Raw genomic sequence first — 26,550 nt, 5'->3', positions numbered from 1 at the left:
CACAGTGGCAGTGACTGACTGACTGACTGAGTGAGAGGTGCGAGTCTGCGTGTATTTATTCAGCTCTTATCAGTCTTTATTCTGTGTGTTCTGTCATCTAGCTGTTGGGCAGATTTGGTCACTTTGACCAGACGGCGGTAACTTTGATCTGAATCACTCAGACACTACGTACACACGACCTTATGACCCCAAACACAGATATCTGCTGTCGGCTCATTAAAAGAACGTCACCCATCCTGTAACACAATGTTAACCATTCACTTTGAGCTGTTACACAACTCTGTGCATCCTCTGTTTCCTCTGTGTGACTCTTTCCACCTTTTGTGGGCATGGAAATGTGAAAGCGTAAATCTACGGTGTGTGTAATGTAAACTGGTTGGGGGAGGCTTTTATCAGAGGCTCCTTATAGCACCATGAGAACACACATTTTTAAAATCTGCAGCCCCATTGGGAGGGAAACCTCTAACCCTGGCGGTGTTGGTGCCTTGTACTGCCTGTTGTTCTACACGTGGAGTGAGAGTCCTAACTCTGGCTGTGTTGGATCAACACCTACAGTTTGTTTTCTATGGTCTGAGGGATCTCTCTTTGTTCCTCCTTAGAAAAATAACTAAACTTAGCATTTTCAAACTTGGTAAACTCAAAAATTGAACAAGGATCCACCTAAAACCTGAGGTCATATTTCACACTGAAATATCTTCTCATACTAGAAGAGTGCTTCATTAAATCTGCAATGTGGAACTTTAGTGCCTCCCCTCGCATTGATCCCTCTGTCATCCTTCCTCTGAATGAAAGTTAATTTTTTATGTTGTGCATCAGAAACTTTTCTTGCACACTAACTAGGTTTTTCTGCCATGCATGGTTACTGTAGCCTTCTCTGTCTCTGTTGCCCTCCTCAGTTTTGATAAACCAACCATTGCTGGTTGATGTAAAACAGATCATGTGGCCACAGACACCAGATTTAAAACTCTGCATTCACTCTTCATTTATATGAAAAGGTTATTTTCTCCAGCTTTAAGACAAGTCAAGTTTCCAGGCGTGATTGGTTTTAACTGGTTTTTGTGTGGTGGCAGTCCCACAGCATCAGCATTAAACGAATAGCAGGCATTTTCCTTTTAAAAAAAAATCCATGTTTCATGAGTGTGATGTAGATACAGTGTGGGCATGGATGTGTGTTTCACCATCAATCCATGTTTCAAAAGGAGTTTTGTGTGTGAAAACAAAACTATGATAGTAGGTTTGAATGAATCATGGACCAAATCTACCAACACCCTAAAGGAAAAAAAGCAGCCAAGTATGAGTAAGCTGCTCCGACTGGGGCTCGGGTGAGACTGTAGCTCTACCATAGCATGGTTTCATCTTTTTCTTTTGTCTCCTCCATAGTGACGTCCAGTAATTACTTCAGTAGAAGAATTACTTAAAGTAAGAATTTAAGTTCCTGTTTTACAACCCAGACAATCTTTCTCTCATCACTATAGGAATATTGTCGCTTGACTTCATCACTTCTGGAATTTTGCAGTTTACAATTGAGAAACAGAATACCATCGTACTGTCTTGTAATTAACATAATTTTCACCGTGACAGTAGAAATCAAACTACAGATTTTTTTAGTGTAAGGTCAAATGAATTGATTCAGGTTATAATAACATGACAAGGATTGTGTCTGCAGTTATTTAGCGTTAGCAGTTATTTCAAAGACATTTACAAGGGCACAGAATCTGGATAAGCACCAGAAAAATGTCAATTTTTCCTTCAAAACTGCTCCTTACATTTGCTGAAACCATCATCCATCACAGAGGAGTGCTCGCTGCGTTTTTTTGAGAGGGACCAGTATGGATTGTGAATTTATGATTTCAAGATGTGAGCAGCATTCTCAGGCGAGTGGAACACCATCCATTTATTCTGAGCTCTGAATCAAACTGACCACTTCTTTTCCCATGATTCATGATGCGCCTATGCAGAAATGTAATACGTTTTACCACAGTGCATTCTTATCTGTAAATATACTGTACGTGACCTCAACAACTGTTAATGCAAACATGATGCGTTGCACAACACGCACAGTATATTTCCTGTAAATTCTTTTACCACTTTCCTATTTTTTATATGACTTACATTTCATATTTTGTCATATTTTATACTGCACATGTTTTGTATTTATTATTTCTTTGCCTCAGTGTTGCTTTTGTTTCCTGTGCTGTTTTAATCTACACTTTTCCACTGTATTTTCATCTATACATTTAACCAAATCTCTAATGTTGGAATGGTAGATAACTACACAAATTCAGTCTAATTGTGACACAATGTTCTTGTGGCCAACAAATTTCCGGCATAAGGCCTGAATATGAACTTCAGGAACAACGAACGGGCCTTAGTAGTGTGAGATAATCAAAGAACAGCTCTGTAGCATGTGTGTGACATCTCCTACACCTACTTCCTTCATGTTGACCAATAGGATGACAGAGTGCTCTCTGGCATAAAAATGTTGTTGGGGTTCTATTTCTCCCTGATCACATGTAAGGATGTGAACTATGATTGGTTGGGGTCAGACTTGTAGTGTTGCCAGTCTCTACTCTGCAGAACTCTTTGCAGTTTTTAATTCATTATTCTGGTCAGAGTTGTTATTTATTTATTTTTCTGCATTCTATCATTTTTTTTGCTGCTACAGCAGATCTGCTTACAGTGAGCGTTATTTGCCACTACTTACTTGCAAGTGACTTACCTGATTTCCTTGTACATCTGTACTCTAACCACAACATCCCTGCTTTGAAAAATCAGTCACTGGTTGCACTTGGAAATTTTGGTATTTCTGTCATGCCACTAGTTTCTGGTGTGGTGTTAAATGAACATCGCCAATCACAGTCAATAGTGAACATTTATTACTTTTGAAAGACTGTGTGTTTTGTTTGATAATCAGTTTATCTTTAGAATATGGGTACAGTAACATGCTGTATATTACACATGTGGAGGTCATGAATGACGTGTGTTTCATTTATAACTTCCCACCTCATGAATTCACATGAACTGTAAGCTGAAGAAAAACTTGATTTGTTTCATGAGCAATAATGGCTTCCATGTGTGAACAGACGATGAAAGGCACACTAGCAGAAACTCAAATTTAATCAGAAATAAATTCATTGAAGAAGATGCCAAAAAAAGGATTTTTAAAAAAGCTTTGGGATTCATCTGATTGGTTTGGTTGGTTGGAGTTTTTTCTCTTGGCAGTAGTTCTCAACGATTCACTGTTTATATGGAAGATCAGAGGCTGTGACTCATTGCACCATCACGTTTACACCACTAAAGAGGTGCTTTGTTTACATGAGTTTAGGTAGCGGTCACATGGGTCAAATTCAGAAGCCTCTCTCAAGTAGACACACACAGACAGCTACAGAGATACACACCCAAGTCATATAAATACTTACACATACATATCCATGGACACAGAAGCATAAACACATGCACGTGTCACCAACCAATGTCCCATTTAAATATAGACGCACACATTCGAAGTAAAGTAGCTGTGTGTGTGTTCTCTTGTCTTCCTGCGCACAGATATCTGGCGCTGCCTTTCACTAGTCAATCAACAGCTCTCTGCTGCGAAACATGAGAGCTACAACACACACATACACACTTTCTGTCTTTCTTTTCCTTCCTTTTTCTCCTTCTCTTCCCCTCCCGTCTAAGTAACCCCTCACTGGTCTGCTTTGGCCCACAATGGCCTGGCTCAGTTCTGAAGCAGCAAGACCTGCCGTGGCTGACCCCAGTGGTCGTTTGGCCCCAAATCAAGTGTTTCACATCCGTTACGGTCCTGGAAAATTAGGAAAAAATAAATTAATGGAGGCTGCGTAAGTTTTAATGAAAGCCTTGGCTCAGAGGAGCTGGATCCCAGTCACACAGTCAGAGTTTACTTTGTGATTTTCTCCAGAAAATTGCACCTCACTTTATGGATTGCAGGGGAAGTGGTCGAGCTGTAGGTGGAATACTGCCTGGTATAAACCATATGTAAGTACACTGCATATGCTGATGTAAACCGTGTAGACAATCATCAATTAAAAAACAAAACAATAATAAATGACTTCCACTACTTTCCACTACTACCCTGGAGACAGGATGTCATCTTCCCGTGCCAGAACTAGAGAAGTTCTTCCATACATTCAAAAATTGCAGTTAACAGCATTTTAAAGGTTGTTGTAAGTTCACCTACAGAAATAACACCTCTTAAAGGAGCTGTTTGTAAGTTTTGCTGTTGCTACAATACCAACAAGAGCTCCAGGCATCATTGCATTTCCAATACGAGAGGTTAGAATACGCCCTCTGTGCAGCACCAGGGGCTAGCTGGTTAGCATGCTAACCTCAGTAGAAGAAAAGAAGTGATAGAAATAGAAGCAAAACATTAGTGTTGCTTTCCACCACTAGAGAGACAACTCTTGGTGAGTAAAGGAATGAAGTTTGATGCTGAAGTTGCTTTGTTTCTTAAATACCTCTAATTGAAGTAAAAAAGTGTTAACGGTAACGATGGCTATGTAGCAATAGAAAAATGTACAAACAGCTCCTTTAAATCAACATCCTTTATTCATTAATATGATGGATAGTAACTGCTCTTAGCAACTGCTGACTGCTTCTTTGTCAGCTACACTCACTGTTGAGAGGACAGATTCATGATGGATGGTTGTCGGCTAGCACCATTACGGAGGGAAGTGAAAAGCACTGCATTCTTACGTCGTGTTGTCAGACCACGTCAAAAACCAAAAGTGTTTGTAGCTGTTTTGAACAGCCACAATTGAAGTTGGCTGTTCTAGAGGGGGAAGAGACACGATAGTTATTCAGATGGGGGTTATAGCACATGTTTGTACTTGTGGAAGGCGTTTAAAGTGTTGCACTTGGTTGTACACATGAAAAGTGATGGGAGTAAAGAATGAAAAAGAACTTACGACAGAAGTTAAAACCCTGCATACGTTTTCACCTCTGCACACTTGGCTAATCACTGTTTGAAGGTGGGCTGGGTGTTTGCTGTTTGGTGTATACTGACACTCTTATAGTAAAATTGCATTTTTAATATTGTTAATATTTGTAACTCATTGCCATATTTATTTCCAAATATGACTAGTTGCCATATACAGACCAGACTATCACTGAAAAATGTTGTTGATCCTGTAGTCAACATTAAAGCCCTTAGCAGTGAGTTAAGCAAATGTAAAGACACATTTTTCTAAGTGACTGTATCTTAAAGTTGCAGTAAAATCCTAGAAATATTCAATCTATATGTAATTCTTAGAGCATGTTTTCTGGTGTGTATAAACCTTCTGCTTCTCTTTTGCTTCTGTTTCTCCTTTACCCTTTTTTATTCAAATGTCATTTGATGACTCATATGAGCCTTTTTCTCATAATATGAACAAGACCTAATAAAAAACAGATAAAACAGATACATGAAGCAGTGACAAAGCGACAGGTGTTACAGGAAAATGTGGCTGCAATTTAGAGAAACACTAGCAACACTAATAACAGCAACACTGCTGCTGCGGCACCTCCTCTGTCTGTTTCTCATCATCACTATATCTCTGAGTCTACACATACTCTCACCTGCTCGTTTCCTCCCTCTTACATTGCAACACACTGACACGTCTTTCCACACACTAGCACAGATGTAAACACATAACAAAGTACATGTACAAACACACACACTTTACTTTCTCTCTTACAAGATTCATCTCCCCGAGAACAGAATATTTTTTGTCCCTCTGCTACAGCTGCTGTGTGTGTGTGTGTGTGCGCTGCTGCTGCCTCATGTGTCTTTGATTCTCTGGCTCAGTGTGGTGCATCATGTGGTGTCTGTGTGTGATTGTGTTTGTGCGAGCATGTGTGTTCTGTACAAGTGTGAACGTCAACTCAAGTTTATTTCCAAATATTTTTGCAGAGATTTGTCACAGAGCACTTTACAGAAAACAGAGAGGACAGTAAAAGCGATGATGTCTGTGTGTGTCTTTGTGTGTGTGCACGTGCTGTTCAGTGTTGGTGGGGGTTGGTTGTGTGAGGAGAGGAGGAGGGAGGGGAGGTAGCGCCTTCTGACTTTTATTGTTATTCCAGTTTTTATTCGTCTCAGATGGCGACTCAATCCCCTGTTCGCCACACACTGCCTCCTTTGTTCTGTCTCTCTCTCTTTTCTACTCTCACTCCCTCCCTCCCTGTCTCTACCCTTTTCTCTTTTCCTCTTTCCATCCTTTCCTTTCCCTGCTTCCTCTCTTTCATTTGTCATGCAGTCCCTCAATGTCTTTATTTTTCCCTCTCATTCCCCTCTGCTTCCTTCTCCTTCCTCTTTCCTCTAACGCCTGTCTCTCTTTAAATCCCATCCTTTCCTCTCTGTATTGGTCTGCAGCACTCTTCCTCTCCTTCATCAATCATACACACATTACATATTCATTCACTGTATATCTTTATATTCCTCACAGTAATGTAATTCATCATTTTGGTGTCAGCACCAAAACTCACGTCTTGTATTGGTAGTTTTATTGAAAATTTAAATGGTTATATGTGCAGTTAATTGTTGCACGAAGCATTTCATCATGACATGAACCATTTTTCAGCTTTTTTTCAGCATTGGATCAAATGGAAACTACCACAGCAGCCATATTTCCATTTTTCCATTGCCACCAAAATTGATTTTCACCAGTTGTGTGAACTGGTCTGCTCAGTTTTTGACGGTCATGTTGCCAAACCCTCATCATCACCATCATCATACATCATATGGAGCTCAAACCAAAACATTCAAATCTCAACAGGGAAACTGACGCTTGTTAGAATTTAGAGGAGTTTTGAAAGTAAAACTGTTTCTTCCTGCATGTCAGGTTTTTTTATCTCTAAGTGAGGATCAGGTGAGTTGTGTTTAAGGACAGACCGTACACAACGATCCGACCTGATCCTGACCTGCCGAGGTCAAAGGTGAGCGTTTAACACCACACTGATGGTCACCTCAGATTCCCTTGTTTGCCTCTGGACATGACGAGATCTACGATTACACACACACACACACACACAGATGTTCGCACATACACACAGTGAATCAGTGGTGGACCAGGAATGTCTCAGAACAAATTTACCCTCCACATTTGTTTTTCTCTTGATGTTTTGCTTTTTATATTATTTGCACATGGCAAAGAAAGCGTGGACACACAAGCACTCACATGTCCCTTTCCCATCTCCTTGTGCGGTATAGATCCCCATCTCCACCCCTCTTGACCTGTGACCTCCTGCAAACAGTCAGTAGTCGGTTTAACCTGAGCTGTCAGTTTCTATAACCTGAACCCTGAGGGTAGCTACAGCACCTCACTTCACAGACACACGCAAAGAGGTAGAATCAAACAACAGTTCTTAGGGCAAATTCTAAGACCAGATTTGCACCAAAATACCAGCTCTACTCATGTCACTCCCACAGTAATGTAGATGAAGCTTCTTTTTGCCACTGTCAGCACTGCACTGGCCCAAGTAGTGCATTTTAAGGTCAGCACAATACCATCTTGAAGATAATTGTTACATGTTTCATTCATTCTTATTCACCTTTTTCAACTGGCAGAAGAAACATATTTGTTGTAATTATACCGGCTTTTTAAATGTAGGTAAAATATGTAATCCTAATTTAATGGGGATGAATGGGGAAGTAGGGGGGGAGTGAAATGAGGGAGAGGAAGAAAAATAAGAAATAAAAGAAGAGGGAGTGAACAAGGTAGAAAGTAGGGGTGCCATGGTGTGGACATTTTCCCATCGGGTAATACATTTGTGACAACACTAGTGTTACTGATTCCAGTGGACATTTTGCAAGACTCAGTGTGTGTGTAGATTAGAAGCGTTACTTTCCAGATGCTGCCACTTTCATCAGAGTTTGCAGTTTGCCTCATTAATGTTGTCAGTTTCCTTTTTGGCGAACAGAGGGAGGAAACTCAGGATACGTAAGGTGCAGAATCAATGAAAAGGTGGCAGAAAGTTAGAAAAACAGAGCAGATGAGGATGAAAAGAAAATAGAGATGGAGAAAAGTTGAGTAAGAGGAGGGAGTGAAGGAGGTAAAGAAGGAGAAGTAGTAAAGTGGGGGATTTCAGACTCCTTTGTGGAGTTTGTTTTCGTTGGCAGCGGTGTTAATGGGTTAATGTGACTGAGAACACTGGGACCAGTCTGAACAGTCTCACTGGGTCGGAGCTCCAGGTCACAGAGACCGACACGTTACCTGGAGCTCACAGGTTCAACTTCCACAGCAGCCCCCTGACCTGTCCAGATGTGCCTGAATATATGATGACAAGCTGAAGAGAAAAGAGACAGAGATGGATAGAGAGAAAGAGAAAGAGAGGAGGAGGGATTACTCTGTGTCTTCTTTGGTGTTGTTTGTTGGTCTTAATGGGGCCTGGGAACACTTTAAAACACTTAAACCAGTCTGACCAGTTTGACCTCCAGGGCACAGAGGTTAAAAGCCTTCTGCTGACAGACAGGATGACAGGGAGGGAGAGGAGGAAGGTGATATGAACGAAGGGTAGAAATGAGAGGGAGGAGGAAAAGAGGGAGATGGATGGAGAAGGGAAACAAAGAGAAAACTGAGAGGATGAGGAAAAGATTGAGGAGTAGAGGGGTGATAGAATGCAATACACATTACTGAATTATTTTTATTACAGAAACTGCAGGAGAGAAATCCCAAAATCCCCAAATTCCTATTCCTGTTCCTATTTTATTTAATGTTTGTAAAATATGTACCCTTATCAGAAATGATTGGAAAAAAAGGAACAGATAAGGATGGATGGTAGAAAGGGGTGAGGAGTGTGGGAGAGGGAGAAAAGAGAAGAAGGGAGAGTGGAGGTCATGCTGTCAGGGCGTCTGACAGAGTGTGGAGAAAGTCTCTCTCTGCTTCTTATCATTTATCTTCTGTCTGTTGGAGGGGAGGTGTGGTCGTCTCTCTTTTCTTCTCCTCTCATCCGTCTTTCCTCCTCCTGCTCTGTCTCTCCTCAACTCAAGAGAACTCGCCTTCTCTCTGAGTTTGTGTGTGATTATAATGATTACATTCATAAATTTACAATATTACACATAATTAGAAACTTGCAGGTATTTTCAAACACACTCCGTCTGCCCATTTTCATTCATTACACTCACACTTTTTCCATCAGAGCTCACACACACATACACACACATAGTTGGGGTTCAGTCACCTGTAACAGGCCGAGCTCAGGAACATCACGCCCCATTACACCACCACACCACCCTGTGTGTCTGTGTGTGTATGTGTATGTGTGTGACTGCATGAAGCCATTAGCTGTAATATATCCTTTCCTCTCTGTCTGTATTTGATCCCTGCTTTTTCTCTCCAGCTCGTTTGCTCTCTCTCTCTCTCTCCCTCTCTCTCTCACTGTTAGTTTTGGGGTATTTGAAGGGAAGCTACAAGTCATCGCCCCTTTCTCATGCTACATAAAATTTCACTGTTTGTGTGTGTATGTGTGTGTGCACTTGGATTCAAGTTAAAGTTCTGGTTAATGTTGCTAATCCTCTGTCCTCACCTCGCCTGGAGATGTTTAGCATAAGCATTGCTGTGTGTGAGCATTTGTGAGGGTGTGTGTACACTAAGGGGTCTGGTTAGTATTGGATTTGCTGTATCCTGTCCTGTCCACACCTTGAAAATGCTGACTCTTCAAGTTTGTGTGTGTGTGTGTGTGTGAGAGTGTGTCTCATTGGCTGCTGTGTTTCCTCATCCATCGTTCAATGTCTTTCTTTAAAGAGAGTCACAGTAAAACCAGAACGTCTGTTCTAGAAGAAAACCTCACTCAAAATTACATTAACATTTATAATAGCCACATTACTTAAAGGGGAATTCCAGTGATTTAGTGTTGTGCTTCCATTGCACTTTTAGTCTCTAGTATGGGTCAAGCTCTTAAAACCTAAATCCTACACTTTCCATAATGCAGCTTGTTAACACTTTCAGGCTTTCTTTGAATATTAAATCTCAAACCCAATCCAAGATAACTTTGGTTATAATTCAAAACTATTTGGAGCTACAGAAGATGCCTGTTTTCACAGGACGAGTAATACACTCACTCCATTTCTTTTGACAGGAATGGCAGGTTTTTTAAATGATGTAATGTTATTTATGTTTGTTAATGTTTCTGTTTTCATCAGCCTTTAAAGCCATTCTGACGGGCAATATGAGAACTACGTTTCTGTGCCAATAACCTCGCTTGAGGAATATAAATGTTTTTCTGCAAATTCCTCATTTCACTGAAAAAATGAAGCCAAAGTTTTCGATAAGATGCAAGATTATTATTTCAATTAGAAACAACAGAAATCTTAGAAATTATTAAATGCCAGCATCCGGTTCTTTCAATCCAGCACAATTTTGATCAGTACAGCTCCTCTGGAGGCCTTTAAGGCTTCAATCATGAACCCTGATGTCTCCAGTTCACATCTGGACAGGCACCTTTGCTGATGACACTCACCCCTTTCTCCAGCCGTTTTCACACTTGAACTATGAAAAATGTCCAGAGAATCAGGTCTGGACATTCTCAGGTGTTGCCCTGAGACGCGTTCTTGTTGAGCAGAGGATGGCGCCTGGGTAGTGTGTGCAGGAGAGAGGATAGAAATGTCACCAACACACTCATTCGTTGTGAATCCTACAGACTAAATTCCTGTCATTTATTTGCTCTCTCTCTTCAGGCGTTGGTTCCTCTACACTTGTGGCATTCTCAGCTTTCCTCAACGGCCGCTACCCCCCCGCCGATCTGACCGGAGACATCACCGTGTCCTACAGCTCGCCAACAGGTAAGAAAATGCCTACATGACACGTTTCATGCTGGTTTCCAAGTGTGTGCCAAGTTCAGTCAAAATCAGTATTTTAACAGGACAAGCAGTCTGACAGATGTGTTTTCCAGAAACGTTGGTGGTAATGAGTTTCTGTCTAACACAGAATAAATCAGTCAGACTTTGCTCTGAGCTTGTTTTGTGTAACAGTGATCACTGTTCTCTCGCTGAAATGTTAGAAACAGCATCTGTTTTTGTTCAGTAATGGTGTTGACGTATGTATGCTCTAATATTGAAAATTACTTGACACTGCTCTGTACATAACCATAACACCATGATACACTTTGACAGTCACACATACATGCTGTGAGCTGTTTGATACACTGAGTACATTTCTCTGAAAAGTCTAATTAAGCTTTAGCACTTTCCTCCTCCAACAGTACTGACAGGTGACTGCTTGTACAAATCATCTTAAGGGGACTTTCATATCAGGGAGCCGGGCCTGGGTCAGAGCACACTTGACCCCAAAGTCCAGTTCATTTGATTAGTGTATACCGGAGTGTGTAGATATGCAAGTGTACCCGGATGCAGAACGTTACTTACGAAAGCTGAGTGGCTCAGGAACTCAGGAAAGATACAATCCTGACGCCATAAAGCCTTTCAGCCAATCACTGAGCAGAGTGCCATTCATTAGGAGAGCAAACCATAACAGCAGTGACATTTTACATCTTAGACAAACCTTGTAAATGTTTCTATAAGAGCTAAGAAAGATGACGGCTGATTGAAGTAAGTTACGGTCTGAACATTTCATCCTGTGTAACCCTTGTGCACCTCCACTGTAACAGCACTGAACACCAGCTGCTAACAGAGCGCTGACTTGACGTAAGGACATCTGGGCTCTTTCCAAACAAACTCAGTTCATCCCCCTGCTCCCTCCAGGCATCTGTTTCCCGGCCCTGCTATATTTCTGGAAGATATTACTTTCCCCTGCAAACCAACAAAACCACTCTTTATTTCAAATGTCACAGGCCTCCTTTTTTAAAAATACTGATTTCAGCATTCGTTTAAAAAGCAGCTCATGAAAAAAAGAAATCCATGTTTTCATGCTATTGTTTCCTTTGGATTACATTTGCTTTGGCAGGTTTCTGTTGGTGGAACAGTTTCCCCTCCCTTAGAAGCACATTTAATGTGAAATGTCTGGAAATATTGGGAAGTGTTTCTTTTTTGTTAAGCTTTATTGTGATGCTAAAAATAGCTGAAAATAAGGAGTCTGGAGTATTTCAATGAGCCTTGGAAGCCAAGCAGCTGGGGGAGAGTATGTAGGGGGCCGATCCCGTGTTTTGGAAGGGACCTGTTAGATTGGAGATTGAATTAGAAGAGGTTCATTAAAGGTTGGAGGAAGAAGAGGCACAGCAGGATGGGAAAAACAGAACAGAGGTGAGGTATGCTAGGAGTTAGACAAGAGGAAGCAGGTAAGGATGTGAGTTATGCTCAGTGGAGAGGAGAAAAATGTATATTAGCTTGGGTGGAGAGAAAGGAAGGGAGATATTTTAGACTGAAAAGAGAAGGGTGGGAATGCCAGGGTGGATATGAGAGTGGAGGGAAACAGGGAGGACATGTTTTATAAGGTGTGAACCTGAAGAAGTAAAGGGAGGACATATAAAGTAATCTGGGGCCTGGCTTCAGGGGGTTTTCTCCCATTCAGGCACAAAGTGAGGTCCAACACTGACTTGCAGTCAGTTTTCCTGTTCATCCTAAAGGTGCTGGATGCCATTAATTAGATCAGGGCTTACAGGCCCAGAACATTTCCTTATGGACCTGGCCTTGTGCACCGTGGTATTGTTGTTGAAACAGCAGATGTTATAACCAATCTGAACTAGTGTTTATCAGTCAGAGACAAATGCTGATCACAAAAATATTGAACCATTTCCACTGACAGCAAAACTGTGTTCATTTCACCCTGTCACTGCATTCATTTCATTTATTTATATCAAGGACTGGACCATGTACAACATTAGATGTGGCTTCTAGCTCATTTCTGTGTGCAGTCCCTGGGCAGATGAAGGGAACAACACTCTAATCTAACATCATCACTGCAAAGAGGCAAACATCCTATTCAAAACCACACAGATATGAAAACTTTAAATACACATCTCCAAGTTGTTGAATTAATGTTGACAGGACTGCTTATTTAAAATCATTTTTTTAACTTAATGAGAGGAAAAAAAGAGGCTCTCAGATTGACAGAGGGCTTATTCTTTGTGCAAAGGCAGAGCTTCGTTTAAGGACCCTAAGCAGACACTGAAGCTCTGCCTGTTTGTTCAGTGCACAGCTGAACTAGAGAGAGCGACACATAAATCAGCAGCACCTGGACGCTCACAACACACGTCCACCACCACCATCCACAGCAGCCAAATGGAAGTGGAAACGCCTGTTAGGCTCATCTAACCTGCACTGATCCAACCATGACGTGGACTCTTATCTTCTCTAAACTCTGGTGGTGAACTGCAAAGTGGTCATCTTAAGAGCATGTGCATAGATGAGTGCGTGTGGTTGTAACTCTGTGGTTGTGTGTTCCTGCGGTGCTAATCTCCATTAATGCCCCGTCTCGTCTCATCCTCTAAATGCTCTCCCGGTATGGGAGGAATGCATCACTTTGTCTCTATCTCTTCCTTTCTTTCTCCGCTCCCACCCAGGGGTGATGATTACACCTTAACACCACCAACCTCACATAACAGCATCCCACCCCATGGCTGCTGTGCCCATCTTTAAGCCCTACAAAGGCTTTGACATTTAAGAAGACTGTTGACTCCTTAAGCCCTTCAAAGGAGGCTCGATGGTGGCTGTAGTCGCTACAATCTAGAAAGAATTTCATTAGTGCCGTCTGTGATTTTCCTAACACCCTGACAATGGGCTTTACACAAACACACTTCAGAGGGATCAAGTGGTCAAGCTGGCATTTACAGTACATTGTTACCTCATGCACAATGGGCATTTTCATCTGAGCAGTCAAAGATAAGTTACGACTGTGCGGATAATTTCCATAAAACACGGCCAGCCATGATTCATTGGTTGCTAAGCCAATTCGTGTGGAAACCTAGGGAGCTGGTTGGCAGTCTTCATTGTTTTCTCCTGTTTTATTAAGCTTGCCAGAGTGACCAGCATCTCCATACGCTGATGTCTCTAGAAGGCAGCAGTATTTTCGTTAGGTCCGTCCTTGTTTAACTGCCAGGTCTGAAATCTATTTGCAAGGAACCATTGCAAGCCAGCTGATGTTGCTGATGTTGCTGATGTTGCTAGCTGTATCTGCCAAGCAGATCATGTTCTCAGCCCTGTTTGTTAATTTCACTGCGTAACAAAAACTTAGTAACAGATTTGGTGGAAAGTTGAACCACTAAGATAGTCTTCTACTTTCTGTGCATGTTGATGCAGCAACTTTCAGCAACTTTATCGAGGTTTTTGCAGCCTTGGCAGAGACAGAATGCTTTTTACTTTTCAGTTGTATTTAACTGAATTTGAATCACTGTTATATTTCATATTTATCTAGAATGTTAATAGCTGTAGTAGCCCATTGACAAGTCAACAGTAGATCTGTTTTAAGTTCCTTGGTTTGTTGATGAAGCTACTTGTGCCTTGAACTTTATTTGTTTCAGTATGGAGTATTAGACAGCTATAACCTGGTGATGTGGATGTTATTTGTTAAATGTGTACTTGGCTCTGTTCTGATTTGCACACATAAGCAGTTCAGGAAAGTCATGAAGGGATATTTTAAAATGAAAAATGTAAAATCAAAGAAGTTAATTTGAGCAGGTTTGTGTCCTGTTAATTATACAAAAGAACACCTTCTCAGCTTTCTCAGTTATTATTGATAAAATAAAGGCTTGCAGTCATGAAACACTAGACTGACTTTTTTTTTCCTACTACACCGGCTAATGGATCCAGAATTTCACTCATTTCAGCCAGTCTAATTTCTCAGCCGTTACAGGAGATTTTAGAACAGGAAAGACTGATTGAACACTGGCTGGCAGCCGGCCAAGGGTGGCTACCGTGTGTGTGTGTGCTGTGGGTGCTGTAAGTGTCTTTTTGCTCCATTTGACATGTCCTTTACATTTAACTGGAGCTTTCACTCAACATTTATGCTTTTTTTCTTTCTCTCCCTTCCTCTTTGCGTTTGTATACCCTTTGATCTTTTTGCATTTCTCCCAGTTTGGGTTTTTTGTTCTTTTGTCTGACACTGCACAGTGGTCAGAGGAGATACAGACAAAGTAATAACATTAGCATTGTAGGATTAGGTAATACTGCTAAATGTGAACATATTTATATTCCTTATATTAGCACAGTTTAAGAATAGCTGGAACACTGTCCCTATGAAATGTTCTTATATTGGTCTTTATCTGAGAAGAAATAACACATCTAAAAAACAGTTTTAATGCTGACATTAAATAATGATTAGAAATATCAGAATATTTAGATAAAAGGCAGAATTACGACAGGAGAGTCAGCACGATCGAGGCTGAGTTACTACAGGAAAGCCAGACAGCAGTAAGGAAGCATGACTTTCATCAGGTTTAATAACTCGTGAACTGTCTGACTCAGCACCTCAGTGCCTTTTCATTGGCCTGCAACCTGCCATCTGCTTCTCATTCACCTTCGCAGGAAATCCTCTTCGACCAATCAAATCAGAGCTTAATCTGCCAGACTTCTACTGCTGCAGCCTAAAGGTTAGAGAAGCAGGAGGCTGACTGTTTGAATCCCACAGCAGCTGGGAAAATCTGGTGGTGAGGAGCAGGGATAGGAGATGCTCTTTTTTGCTGCTCAGCTTGGCAGATCACTATCAGTCCTCCCACTAGGAGACAAGGGCAGATTCTAATTGTCACGCACAAAAAACTTGCTGTTGTGAGCAAGTGCAGCATCCCTGCTACAAGCCTGTGGAAGCTTATTGGCTTCGTGCTTACATATAATGTGACGGCCTCACAGAAATTAGCATTTCTATATTTATATATCTTCACGTCTATGCAGAATGCTTAAAGCATCTTATCTTATGTCAAGGGAATCAACACACAGCACTGTGGCTGTACCGATACCAGTATACCAATGACTGCCTTAGTTGACCACAGCCAAGAAGGGATGCAGGCCTGAACCCTAATAAACTCAACTCCTCTCCTGCGGTGGAACTTGGCTCGTGTCAGTGGCTGAAGCTGGCCCGGTCCTCTGGTCCATCACCAAACTATGCACTAACTGCTCACCGTATGGCGTTGGTTTCGGTTCATTTAGGTTAACATATAAACACAGACAGAAACTAAGCAAAACTACTTTTATACCATTTATTGTCCATCATTGTCTCAACAGAAAGAGTTTCTCAGTGTTGGTTTCCTTCCTCCTCTTTCTTTCTCCCCCTCCACTGATATTTGACTCTACACCTACATTAGCCTGCCACAGCAAGCACAAAGGTCAATGTAGAATTTACCGTATATTAAATTCCATACACTGTACAATACTTAGTATTTCATTCTTCAACTTTGGCCTTCCGTACTATATTCTTATACACACAGTTTCTCAGTGGCTGATTATAGTGAACAGTTCAGGTATGTTCATGGTTTTTATGACTTGAATACATGCACAGATTTGTGCTCTCTGCCTTTAGTCCACTTTTTTTGTGCATTTGTGGTGTCAGTATATTTTACCCATGTTGAAATAGTCAATGCAGGTTTATCAGTTGATATCTCTAAAAAGAAAATCAACCTTTTAAGTTTAACGAAGTAGTCTCAATTTTTAAAGTACCTTCTCGTCTTCTAAATTAGTGAAACTCTTGACACTGATCCTTTTATTACGTTAGGTGTCTTTTTCTCCGGATTCTGTCAGACTGATTTTCATGCTAACCTCTTGACAGGCAGCTATTTAATTTTGGATTTGGATGACTTATCATATTTGTGATCATTTTGGCTTAGTCGGCAGGCTGCGTTCTCCTCCAGCTGAATGTTCCAAGTGTGTGGGAAGGCGAACCGAGCGCTCCCACAGTGCTTTTTGACTTTGTGTGTACGTCCATATGGAGGGAGATGGAGGTTTTCCCAGGGAATCCCCTCCTGTTTGAACAGCAGAGCCCAGATCTTCCAGCGCTGCTTTGTTTACTGGTTTGCTCTGAATAAATCTAGACAGAGAGGAGTATCTCTCTACCTCTTTCCTCTGCTGTTTTTTAACCTTTAACTCTTCTCTTCTTCCTCTCTACAGAGCTAAATCCCAAAGGTAAGTGTTTGGATAGTAGTGCTGGGTAGAATAGATTAAGTAGAAGCATACACACACACACACACACACACACACACACCTTGTTAAAAAGACAAATATGTAGACGCATCCTACACATATACACATATTCGGGACATACACTCCAATATTTTCTTAGAATTAGTCATATAATCATATCTACATCATATATATGCATTCCTGCACATGCGTGCACACACACACACATACTCACGCTACTGTATATACAGGAAGAGACTGCTGCCTGCTGTTTATGTTCCTGTAACGTGATACTTGGCAAGAGTCTGTACACATACACACTTGTACACACATACACACTTCCTCACTATATGGAATAAGTAAATATCCATTTAGCCTTTTATACACGGTGCAGTTTACACAGAAATATCATCTGTCTCACACACACACACACATACAGAAATGCACCAACTCACGTTTTTCAGCAAAGCCACACACACACACACACACACACACACAGTATGTGTCTTCCAGCCGTAGTGTTCCTAGTCGTCAGCCAGTGTTTGTTTTAGTCCATCTGAGTTTGTGTGCTCTGATACAGAATAGGATGTCCTGTAATCTATAGTGGGCTTAGAGGCCCTGCAGTAGTACACACACACACACACACACACACAGACTCATACTGCAGTGTGCGTTCTTTCTCCCTGTCTCAAACTGCAAATCATCTTCGTATGCAGCGATTTTGCAGCAGCCAAATATATTTTTAGGAAACATAAACTGACAAAATTACAGGTTTTTCTTCAGTGTATCAGACAGAAATATGTGTCAGCATTTACAACTCAGAGTACACAGTGTTTATTGAACATTAAGCCCTTGGTTAGTGAGACTGTTGATTCATATAATTGTATTGCAAATAGATATGTAATAGTTCCATAAATGTGCGTCAGTTGAGTCGATGTGGAAATATATTTTTTAAAAGCTTTGTTGCTCGTGTTTGACAGCAGTCATTACACAATAGCATTAATTTGATTTATTCATGTTTATAATTTCCATTTTTAAAAAATTGTATTGATTTCAGAAACTTAAGTGTTGAGTCAACAGTACAGCATTATTGAGGCTTGGCTACATTTATGAAAAGATCTTGGTCGTTATTACAGAATAAAAATGTCAGATCCAGAATTCTGCACCTGGACTTTCTGGCTCTGATCAGGGCCATTTAAGGCAAATCACTAACGCAGAGTAGCTGCGTATGAACATGATTTGTTGAAGACAGGGGTGAACTGCGGCTGCATGTGTATCACAGAGGAAATAATAAAAAGACACACACGCACAAAGAATGAGCATGTATGTAAAATACATACATATCGAGTCTTTAATGTACATACACGTCAATTCACATACACACACATGGCTGACATCACTGCAGCTGCGGTGAGAACCTGATCCTGTACAGTGGTCCTCTACTCAAATAAACTCTGTGGTCTCTCTCTCTCTCTCTTTCCCCCTCTGTCTCCAACACACACAGACACAAACGTAGATTCCAGATAATTGGAATCAGTCCTTTTAGACAGCGGTACAGCGGAGATACAGCAGCTTTAACAAGTAGCAGCAGTGGCGCTCAGTTGTGATTTTAAGTGTCTTTAACAGTAGACAAAGCGTCATTTCCCATATCACCAGTATCAGGGGGTCGGTCAGGGGTCAGATGTAACATTAATGTATATACAGATTCAGATATATCTACACTCTACATCTCAAACAGCAAATGACTGTAGATCCAGACAAGCAGTAAATGAATTGAAGAATCTGTAAAGACAAACACAGAAACCTCAGTTTACTGTAACTGAGAAACCGTATTTAGTCACTTACTCACTCTTTGGCTTCAGTCTCACTGCAGGTCTCAGTTCCAGAGCTCTGAATTCAATCATCTCCTCAAACACCAACAACCTGCTGTTTTTCTTTCCACTGTATCTTGTCAACCTTCGTGTCATCAGCGCTGACTTAAACTGTGACATGTGACGTGGGTGAATGATGCAACATTTATTTATTGCCATGGCAACTGACACAAATCCTGACCCAGCTTTTAAACTCGGCTCCTGTGTAAGTGACGTGACTTTAGGATATGACTTTAGCAGAAACAGAATGTGTTCGAGTCAGCTGGACTGAACTGTTCACGCTGATCAGAAGATGGTGAAAATAAAATCACAATAGTGAGACTTTATGCAGTCGTGTGAAAAGGCTTAGTTTGTGTTCAGACTGACGTTAGCTCTGTGTCAGAAAAAGCAGCCACTGCATTGATTTCATGAGCCCACTGCACTGGCACAGTGAGGTTACCAGTGAACAAGCTCCTGCAGTGAATGTCAGGGCTGTGCTGAGAAAACTTTTTACTTTTTACCGTCATCAACACAAAGGATAACACAGTTCTTCTCTGGTGCTCTGAAGTTTGCTTATTCATAAACCTGCAGGACAAGAAAATGATTCATTCTACAATCTGTAAATCACAGCACTGTAAAAGCTCATTTCAGGCACATTTTTTTCCCACAGGTTTTTTTTAAGTTCTCACAAATCTATTAGAACATATTATAACAAGCTGCAGTGTGTTTATTGCTTGCGTCCCTCATGAAATAGAAATTTGAAGCCATTCGTCCTAGTTTCAATTTAAGTGTTTAGTTGTTTCCTTGATAAAACATTCAGTCATCCCTGAGAGTCACTTTTAGCAACAATTAGTAATACAATACAGTGAAGGAAAATAGAATGTGAATAAAGTTAAAATCAAAGGTTTTGGGTCAATAGTGGAAACTCCCGAGTAACAGTCTCGCAGATGTCCTGACGTTTTTTTAAAAAAAGTTTAAAAAGTTTGCTTTATGAAATTGTAGTAGCACACACACTGACACAGACTCAGCAGGTAAATCTCTGTGTAGTGGGTGTAACCTGCCGATGAAAGCCTGGGAATGTACAGAGGTGGAGTGGAACAAGACGAGATTTACTACCACACACACACACACCCACACATCCACACAGTGGTGACTAGTAAATGGCGATGCTGAATTTGAGATGGAAAAATGTTTCCCCTGTCTTTTCCAGCCTTTCATGACCTCCACTCCCTTCCTCTTCTTCCATTTCATCCTCCTCTCTTTCTCCTATCTTGTCATCTTTCTTTTCATCTCATTCATCTCCATCTCTCTTCGTTTTCACTCTGTTGTCCTTCCCCCTCCCCGTCTCTTTGACTTCATTTCATTACTCTGCTTACTATATATTTCATAAAACATCCCTTTGCTAAGTTGCTGAGAATAAGGTAACTTGGTGTTGCACAAGGAAACTTTGGTTTGGTTTGGTTTGGTTTGGAACACTTTGGTTTCAGTGGTTTAGTGCCAGGACCTTCATTTCTCATCATCCCTGCAAAGTTATATCACTGAACTAAATACCATTTTCTTACCTTAAAGTGAAGGTTACACTCTGGAGTGTTTGTCAGCAACACTATTGCTTTAGAGTCTTACTCTGTGTATTTATATTTGATTTGTTGATTCAGCTACTCAGTGAAATCTAGTTTGCACTGATATACCAGGCAGTGGTAGCAGTCAAATGATACAGATACTGCTTTTAAACGTTTCTGGAACATTTGTGGCACCTCATTCTCAAAACTGATCCAGTTTGCTCCATTTCTGCAAATGGATCCTTCCACACCAAGAGATATACTTGTTTTTTATTTACATAAGCTTGTTTTTTTTATTTTCTGGTGAGCTTATGAACTATATCGAACATGATCAATCAAAACCTCCAGTTTCATAGTTTGAAAAAAGGGGATTTTAAACGACCATACCTGTTTCTGCCTACAGTATTTATCCATTCATTACATATCACATATACTTTACCTTAGTGTTGACCACTTTCCAAAGCATACCAAGCATAGAAGTTCTGATTTTTTAAAATGTTTTTTCCTTCCTTTCGGGGCAGCCAGTAGTTTCATTCATCTCAGTTTGTTATGAAATTCAACTTGGAGAGACTTGAAACCTGTTTGGGTCAGGCAATCCATCACAGTGTACATCATGTCTAGTCTGATTATTGTCAACGTTACTGAAAAACGCAGTGGTGCAGCTTGGAAAATGGTCTTCAGAGAGGTTAGGTGTATGTGATGTGTAGTAAACAGGCTAAGAAACTGAAGAAATACTTTCTCCATTAACTCAAAACGTGACATATTTTGGCAGAGATCTGGATCTAATGTTTCTGCTGTTCAATGATTGATCACTGTTGGAGAATTGTTAGTATTCAGAATGAGGGTTCCACTTCTAATATTGAGTAAATATATTAAATTGAGTAAACATGCTGCACATTCACTTTGACAACATGTGTATCTAACCCTCTGTGTTGTATTTGTTGGATGTGATTTTGTTGTTTAACTGTTCAGTCACCCAGGACAAAGGGTCAATGAAAAATTAAGCAAGTGAAGAGAGGAAAAAAATGGACTACAGTCTTTCTTCCTCTCCAAAACTTCTTTTTCTCCTCATGCCTACTTCAGCTGTTTTCCTTGGCTTTACCTCTTCCCTTCTTTCCCTGCCTTAGTTCATGTCTTCAAACCAAACTGAATGTTTCACATAATAATTTCATGTCTGGAACGAAAAGGTGCACAGTAGTTGCAGGTAATTATTACTATCTGTAATAACCTGGAACATTCCATAATTAAACCCTCCCACCCCCGGTTGTCGTTTCTCATATTATTTCTCTTTCAGTCTCTCTCTCACGCTGGTTTATTTCCACTCGTTTTTCTGCTCAACTCAGGTTTTCTCCCCCTCCTGTCGTTAGCTCACCTCCTCTCCCCAGGTTCCCTCACTCCATTTCTTCTTAACAACTGTTTTCCTCCATCCCTCCTTTCCCTCACTCTGTTATTCTAGCTAAGTGTAGATTTCTGCCAAGCTCAGCACTGCTTAGGCTCAGAACATAGTTATAGTTGGCCTTAACTCTCCTCCTCCCCTCTCATTTTTTCTTCTCAAAATTTCACTCCACTTTTCACAAAACTTCCCTTTCGAATCTTCGACAAACACGCCTCCACACTCGGTGTTGATGTTGAGTCTCTTGGTCTCGTAGCTCTCAGATACTCGTGTAATCTGAATATCTGCAGTGTTGACTATGTTAACAAATGTTAACCTGACTTGTGTTTGGAGAGAAAGCTTAAAAGGCTGATGTTCCGACCTCGTTTGATTCGCCATAGGGGAGTTTGAGGGAGATGGGCGCCATTTAAAGGGGAAGTGGGTTGTGACCTTAAGGGTGTTTTTCAGGAAAAGATCTATAGGAGGAAGATTAATAATAATAAATGAAAGTAATTAAGAAAAATGCATATTTTTAGTTTCTACTTTGCAAACAAATATATAACTGTAAGGGTTTTGCAAACAGCTGCTGTCAAGTGGAAAGTGTTGTAGATCAATACCCTCCACAAGTGTTGGCAGGTCAGTGGCAGTGCTACAAAATGGAAAACGGGAAGGACTAAACTGTGAACTTGGAGAAAGTCCAGCAGCATTGAAAATGTTTTTACATTTTGACACATTTTCTTTTTCTCAGGAGTTCCCAGGGTTCTCCAGTCCAGGTTCAGTCTTCCTCTGGCGTTGGTGTGTGCTCTTTCCTCTCCGGCCAAAACCACCAAGTTTAAGATCACTGTGGATACCAATCAGCCACCAGTCAACCTCAACTCCATCTTCCCAGGTGACGCATGGCCAAATAACCAGACACTTATACATACTGATGTTCTGCTGATGCTGTTCTCAGTTTCTCTCAGGTAGAGTGGGTTGTCCACTAATGCATTCACAGCCTGTGCTTTGGATAAAAGCGCTAAATACAAATGCAGGCCATTTACAAAATCAATCAGGGATATCAGTGAAGAAACAATCAATTTTGTTTCACACAGGGATTATGATACAAGTCTGTTCAGCACTTCTGAGATAGATACTTCATATAATTAATGAAGCTTAAGGTCTCAGGACCAGTGAAGTGGCCACCGGAGGGCGTCACACTGAGCCAAGTGTCACGAGCATGAGGAGGAAACCAGGGGAGGAAATGAGAGAGATGTAGCTGCGTGACTGTGTATACGTTTATGTGAATAATCAACTGTTGTATCTGTTTGCATGGTTGTGTATTTATATGAGTGTGTTTATGCATGTTTATTTATTTGTGATTCTGTGTGTCTGTGTGTGTGTGTGAGTGTGTGTGAATGTTTGAACCCTGGCAATCTCTGTTCTCCTTCCCAGTTATCTGACAATCGACTACAATCAGCAGCTCTGACGTCTAAACACACACTCTGTGTTCATACAGATTGTGTGCTTTTTCTGTGAGGAGTGATTTGTGTAAGCTCATATTGTGTGTCTTTGTGAACAGTGTGACTGTATCTTGTTCACCTTTGTTGGCGTCCTGCATCATGATAGGCTGTATTATCTGTCTCATCACGCCGCTCTCTGTCTCTCTCTGCAGAGTTTTCAGCAAAATCAGAAGATAAGGACGGGAATACTTTGGCTTTCCAGTTCCTGTCAGGAGCCAAGGTTACTGTGCTGGCCTCCAAGACCTCCCGTGAGTCTGACAACAGCACCAAGTGATGAATGGGGTTTTCTGGTGTACCTCTATCAAGACGGGTGGAAATGTGGAAATGATCTATCTGTGATAGAGCACTGGTTTCACATGTGACCAGTTTCCAAATGATATCTAGATTTCTTGTCTTTTTGGTGCCTCTCAACAATTTTCTAAACATTTTGATACCCCTTTGGCTCATTTCAGTAACTTTTGATACGTCTTAAAACCTGTCTTCAGCTTTTTGTACCACTTACCTTTAGTAACTTATTAGAGCCTTTTAGAGATATTAGATTAGAGATAGGCTCAATTACTTTTTTTATACTTTTAGTAACTTCTTAGCACAATTTTTGATGTCTTGCATGTTTTAATTTTTAATTGTATGTATCATTGTCAGGTTACTTCACCTAACCCTCATTTAAATGTTGCTCTTTGTTTGTCAGAGCGTTACCGTATCCAGAGTGACAGTTTTGAGGACATGTGGTTGGTGGTGAAGGAGCTGGTTCAGAGGTTCGACCAACATTTCTCCAAGCTGGGAGTCAAGGACTTCAAGAAAAGCTTCAGTGGACCGCTTCCACTGCAGGAGTACTTCCTGTCAGTAGACCACCACTTCCAGGTACACACACACACACACACACACACACAGTTGATAGATGTATGCAATGAGATCAACATCTGCTGAGGTTTGTTTATAGCTGATGCTTCATTTCACCTTGAGAATGACTTAAACTTGTTGGTGTTTCCAAGTGTTTCATAGAGAAGTCATCTTGTGCTTCCTTTTATTTTATATGTGTGTGTGTGTGTGTGTGTGTTTCAGCTGCGTGTCAGTGCTCAGCAGTACCAGGACTTGCTGTCAGAGCGAGCGGTTCAGTTCAGAGCCATCCAGCGCCGCCTGTTGACTCGATTCAAAGACAAAACCCCAGCACCACTGCAGAACCTGGACACACTGCTGGATGCTACTTACAGCCAGGTCAGACACACACACACACACACACACACACACACACACACTTTAGTGCCTACGTTAGTAATAAAGAAGACTTGGTTTCTGGAAGTAGAAAGTTTTTGCTGAAGGTTCAGTTCAGTTGCTTGGCGTCTCTGAGATGAGACCCAAGCAGTCTAAGACTGCAGGAGGCAGATATCCATCAGGCCAGATAGCACTGTAGGAAGCCTCAGGGGTCACTGGAGGTCATGACCGGGGAGAAGAAACTCTGGCTAGGCAACCTCACCTACCCTGCTGCCACTGCCGACTTATCTGCAGATTAGCAGCAGGAAATAGAAACTTTTTTCTATTGTTTGACTCTGTTTAAACCTGAGAGAGAAAAAGTCTTGTGCTGTCTTTCATTAACTCACACACAGACACACAAAGGCACACACACACTCACACACACAGACACACACACAGACACACACAGCGATGACGTGTTAGTGTAGATTTACAGTGTGAGAGTTGTATTCTGATGATTTATGGACTTCCTCTCTTTCGGTGATTAGCTGTGAGCTCACACCCAGTTTGACACACACACACACACACACACACACTCACACACACACACAGTAAAGTGAATGCACACAAGCATGAAGTCACATTAGTTTAAACAGATAAAACCTGTTACTGATACACTTGTATAGACGCCCATTTGTAGACACTCTCTCTGTGCCTCGCTCCCTCTCTGGCTGTGTGTGTGTGGTGTGTGTGTGCGTGTGTGTGTGTGTGTGCGTGTGTGTGTGTGTGTGTGCGCGTGTGCGTGTGTATGTGTGTGTGTGTGCCCGTGCTGTAGTTGAGATCAGAATAAAGCTGATTTTAAAACAAAGCAGCCATTAAGCTTTTGTCTTGCCCTTTGTCAAACTTTGACGTATGTGAGGGTGGAACTACATCTAGTGTCACAGATATTGTGCGTGTGTGTGCATGTGTATGAGACAAAGTGATGGTTCCTTGCTCCTGCTGTTTACTCTAGAGGCCGGCTTGGCGGTCATCTGCTCCACCATCCATTAGCATCTCGTTAGCGTAGCGAGGCAGTGTGACATCATCTCTTCATTAGCTGTTAGAGCTGTCAGTACGTCAGTGTTTGGCTCTCTGTGATCAGAGCCACTCTCTCTGTCCAGCACGGTCCTTTAACTGTACATTCATTTAATGCAGATTAACTTTCAGAGTTCAGAGACATTGGTTGGCGCTTAATGACAGAAAATTAATGAGCCTGTTGAAGTCCTTAATGCCATTCTAAGCCAAATAAACGGTGTTCACCTCGGATTGGTTTGGTTCTTGTAAGGATAAGCTATCAGGGAAGCAGATCTAAACATGTCTGCCTTAAATGTTAATACGCTTGCTCTGTTTAATGTAAACGGCCTTAACAGCTTAATCAGCAACACTTACTGGGTTAATACTTCATCAGCTGTGTTTCTGTAGGCAGGCCAGACAGGGATCAGCAAAGTAATCTCCAAAATTTGAGTGCACTGTACTAAAATGTGTGTGGTAATAAGATGTATTGAAATCCTGCAGCAGCGTCGCCACATTGAAAGAGAGAAAGAAACCAGGAGAAAAAACTGTATTTTAATGGATATTTTAGAGAATCGAGTGATAAAATTGGGCCAATATCTAATCACTGACCACCTGTCTCACCTGAGCTCTAAAGAGTCAGAGAGGATATAATAGTAAGTTTGGAAAATTACCCCTGTACTTCCCCTGCTCAGCTGTTAAACATGCATAGAAATAGCACGTATCCCCATGCGATCTCAGCTCGATGTTGGCACCAGCTGGTTCAGTGATCTGAGGATCAATCCCCCGACACTGTGAAGTAAAAAACTAAACAAAAATCACCTTACTGTTTTATTAGCACAACAGGCATTGGTTTGAGTACTCATTATAAACTTAACTGAAGTTTACTGTATTATCATATATTCATCACAATAAAACTTTAACCTTGTGACTTCCAATCTGCAGTTTGAATTACCTGTCAAAATGCCATTGTTTCACACTGTTCTTTCTGTCTGATATCTAGCTCTGATTTCATGACTCTGCCTTTTCCAGC

General features: G+C 41.1%; 1 protein-coding gene across 1 annotated transcript in view; it reads left to right on the top strand.

Moving 5' to 3' along the window:
• The window catches only part of bbs9 (Bardet-Biedl syndrome 9), a 149,625-nt gene that overhangs the window by 25,496 nt on the left and 97,579 nt on the right, over positions 1 to 26,550 (top strand). The window contains exons 14-18 of the mRNA XM_051076228.1: positions 10,673 to 10,777; positions 22,526 to 22,666; positions 23,429 to 23,524; positions 23,965 to 24,137; positions 24,339 to 24,491. Of these exons, the coding sequence (XP_050932185.1) occupies positions 10,673 to 10,777; positions 22,526 to 22,666; positions 23,429 to 23,524; positions 23,965 to 24,137; positions 24,339 to 24,491 (668 nt within the window). The remainder of the gene's footprint in view (positions 1 to 10,672; positions 10,778 to 22,525; positions 22,667 to 23,428; positions 23,525 to 23,964; positions 24,138 to 24,338; positions 24,492 to 26,550) is intronic.

The sequence above is a fragment of the Lates calcarifer genome, linkage group LG15 (genome assembly GCF_001640805.2).
Source record: "Lates calcarifer isolate ASB-BC8 linkage group LG15, TLL_Latcal_v3, whole genome shotgun sequence".
Classification (NCBI taxonomy): domain Eukaryota; kingdom Metazoa; phylum Chordata; class Actinopteri; family Centropomidae; genus Lates; species Lates calcarifer.
The sequence above is the reverse complement of the archived record's forward strand: the minus strand, read 5'-3'. Positions and strand labels throughout refer to the sequence as shown.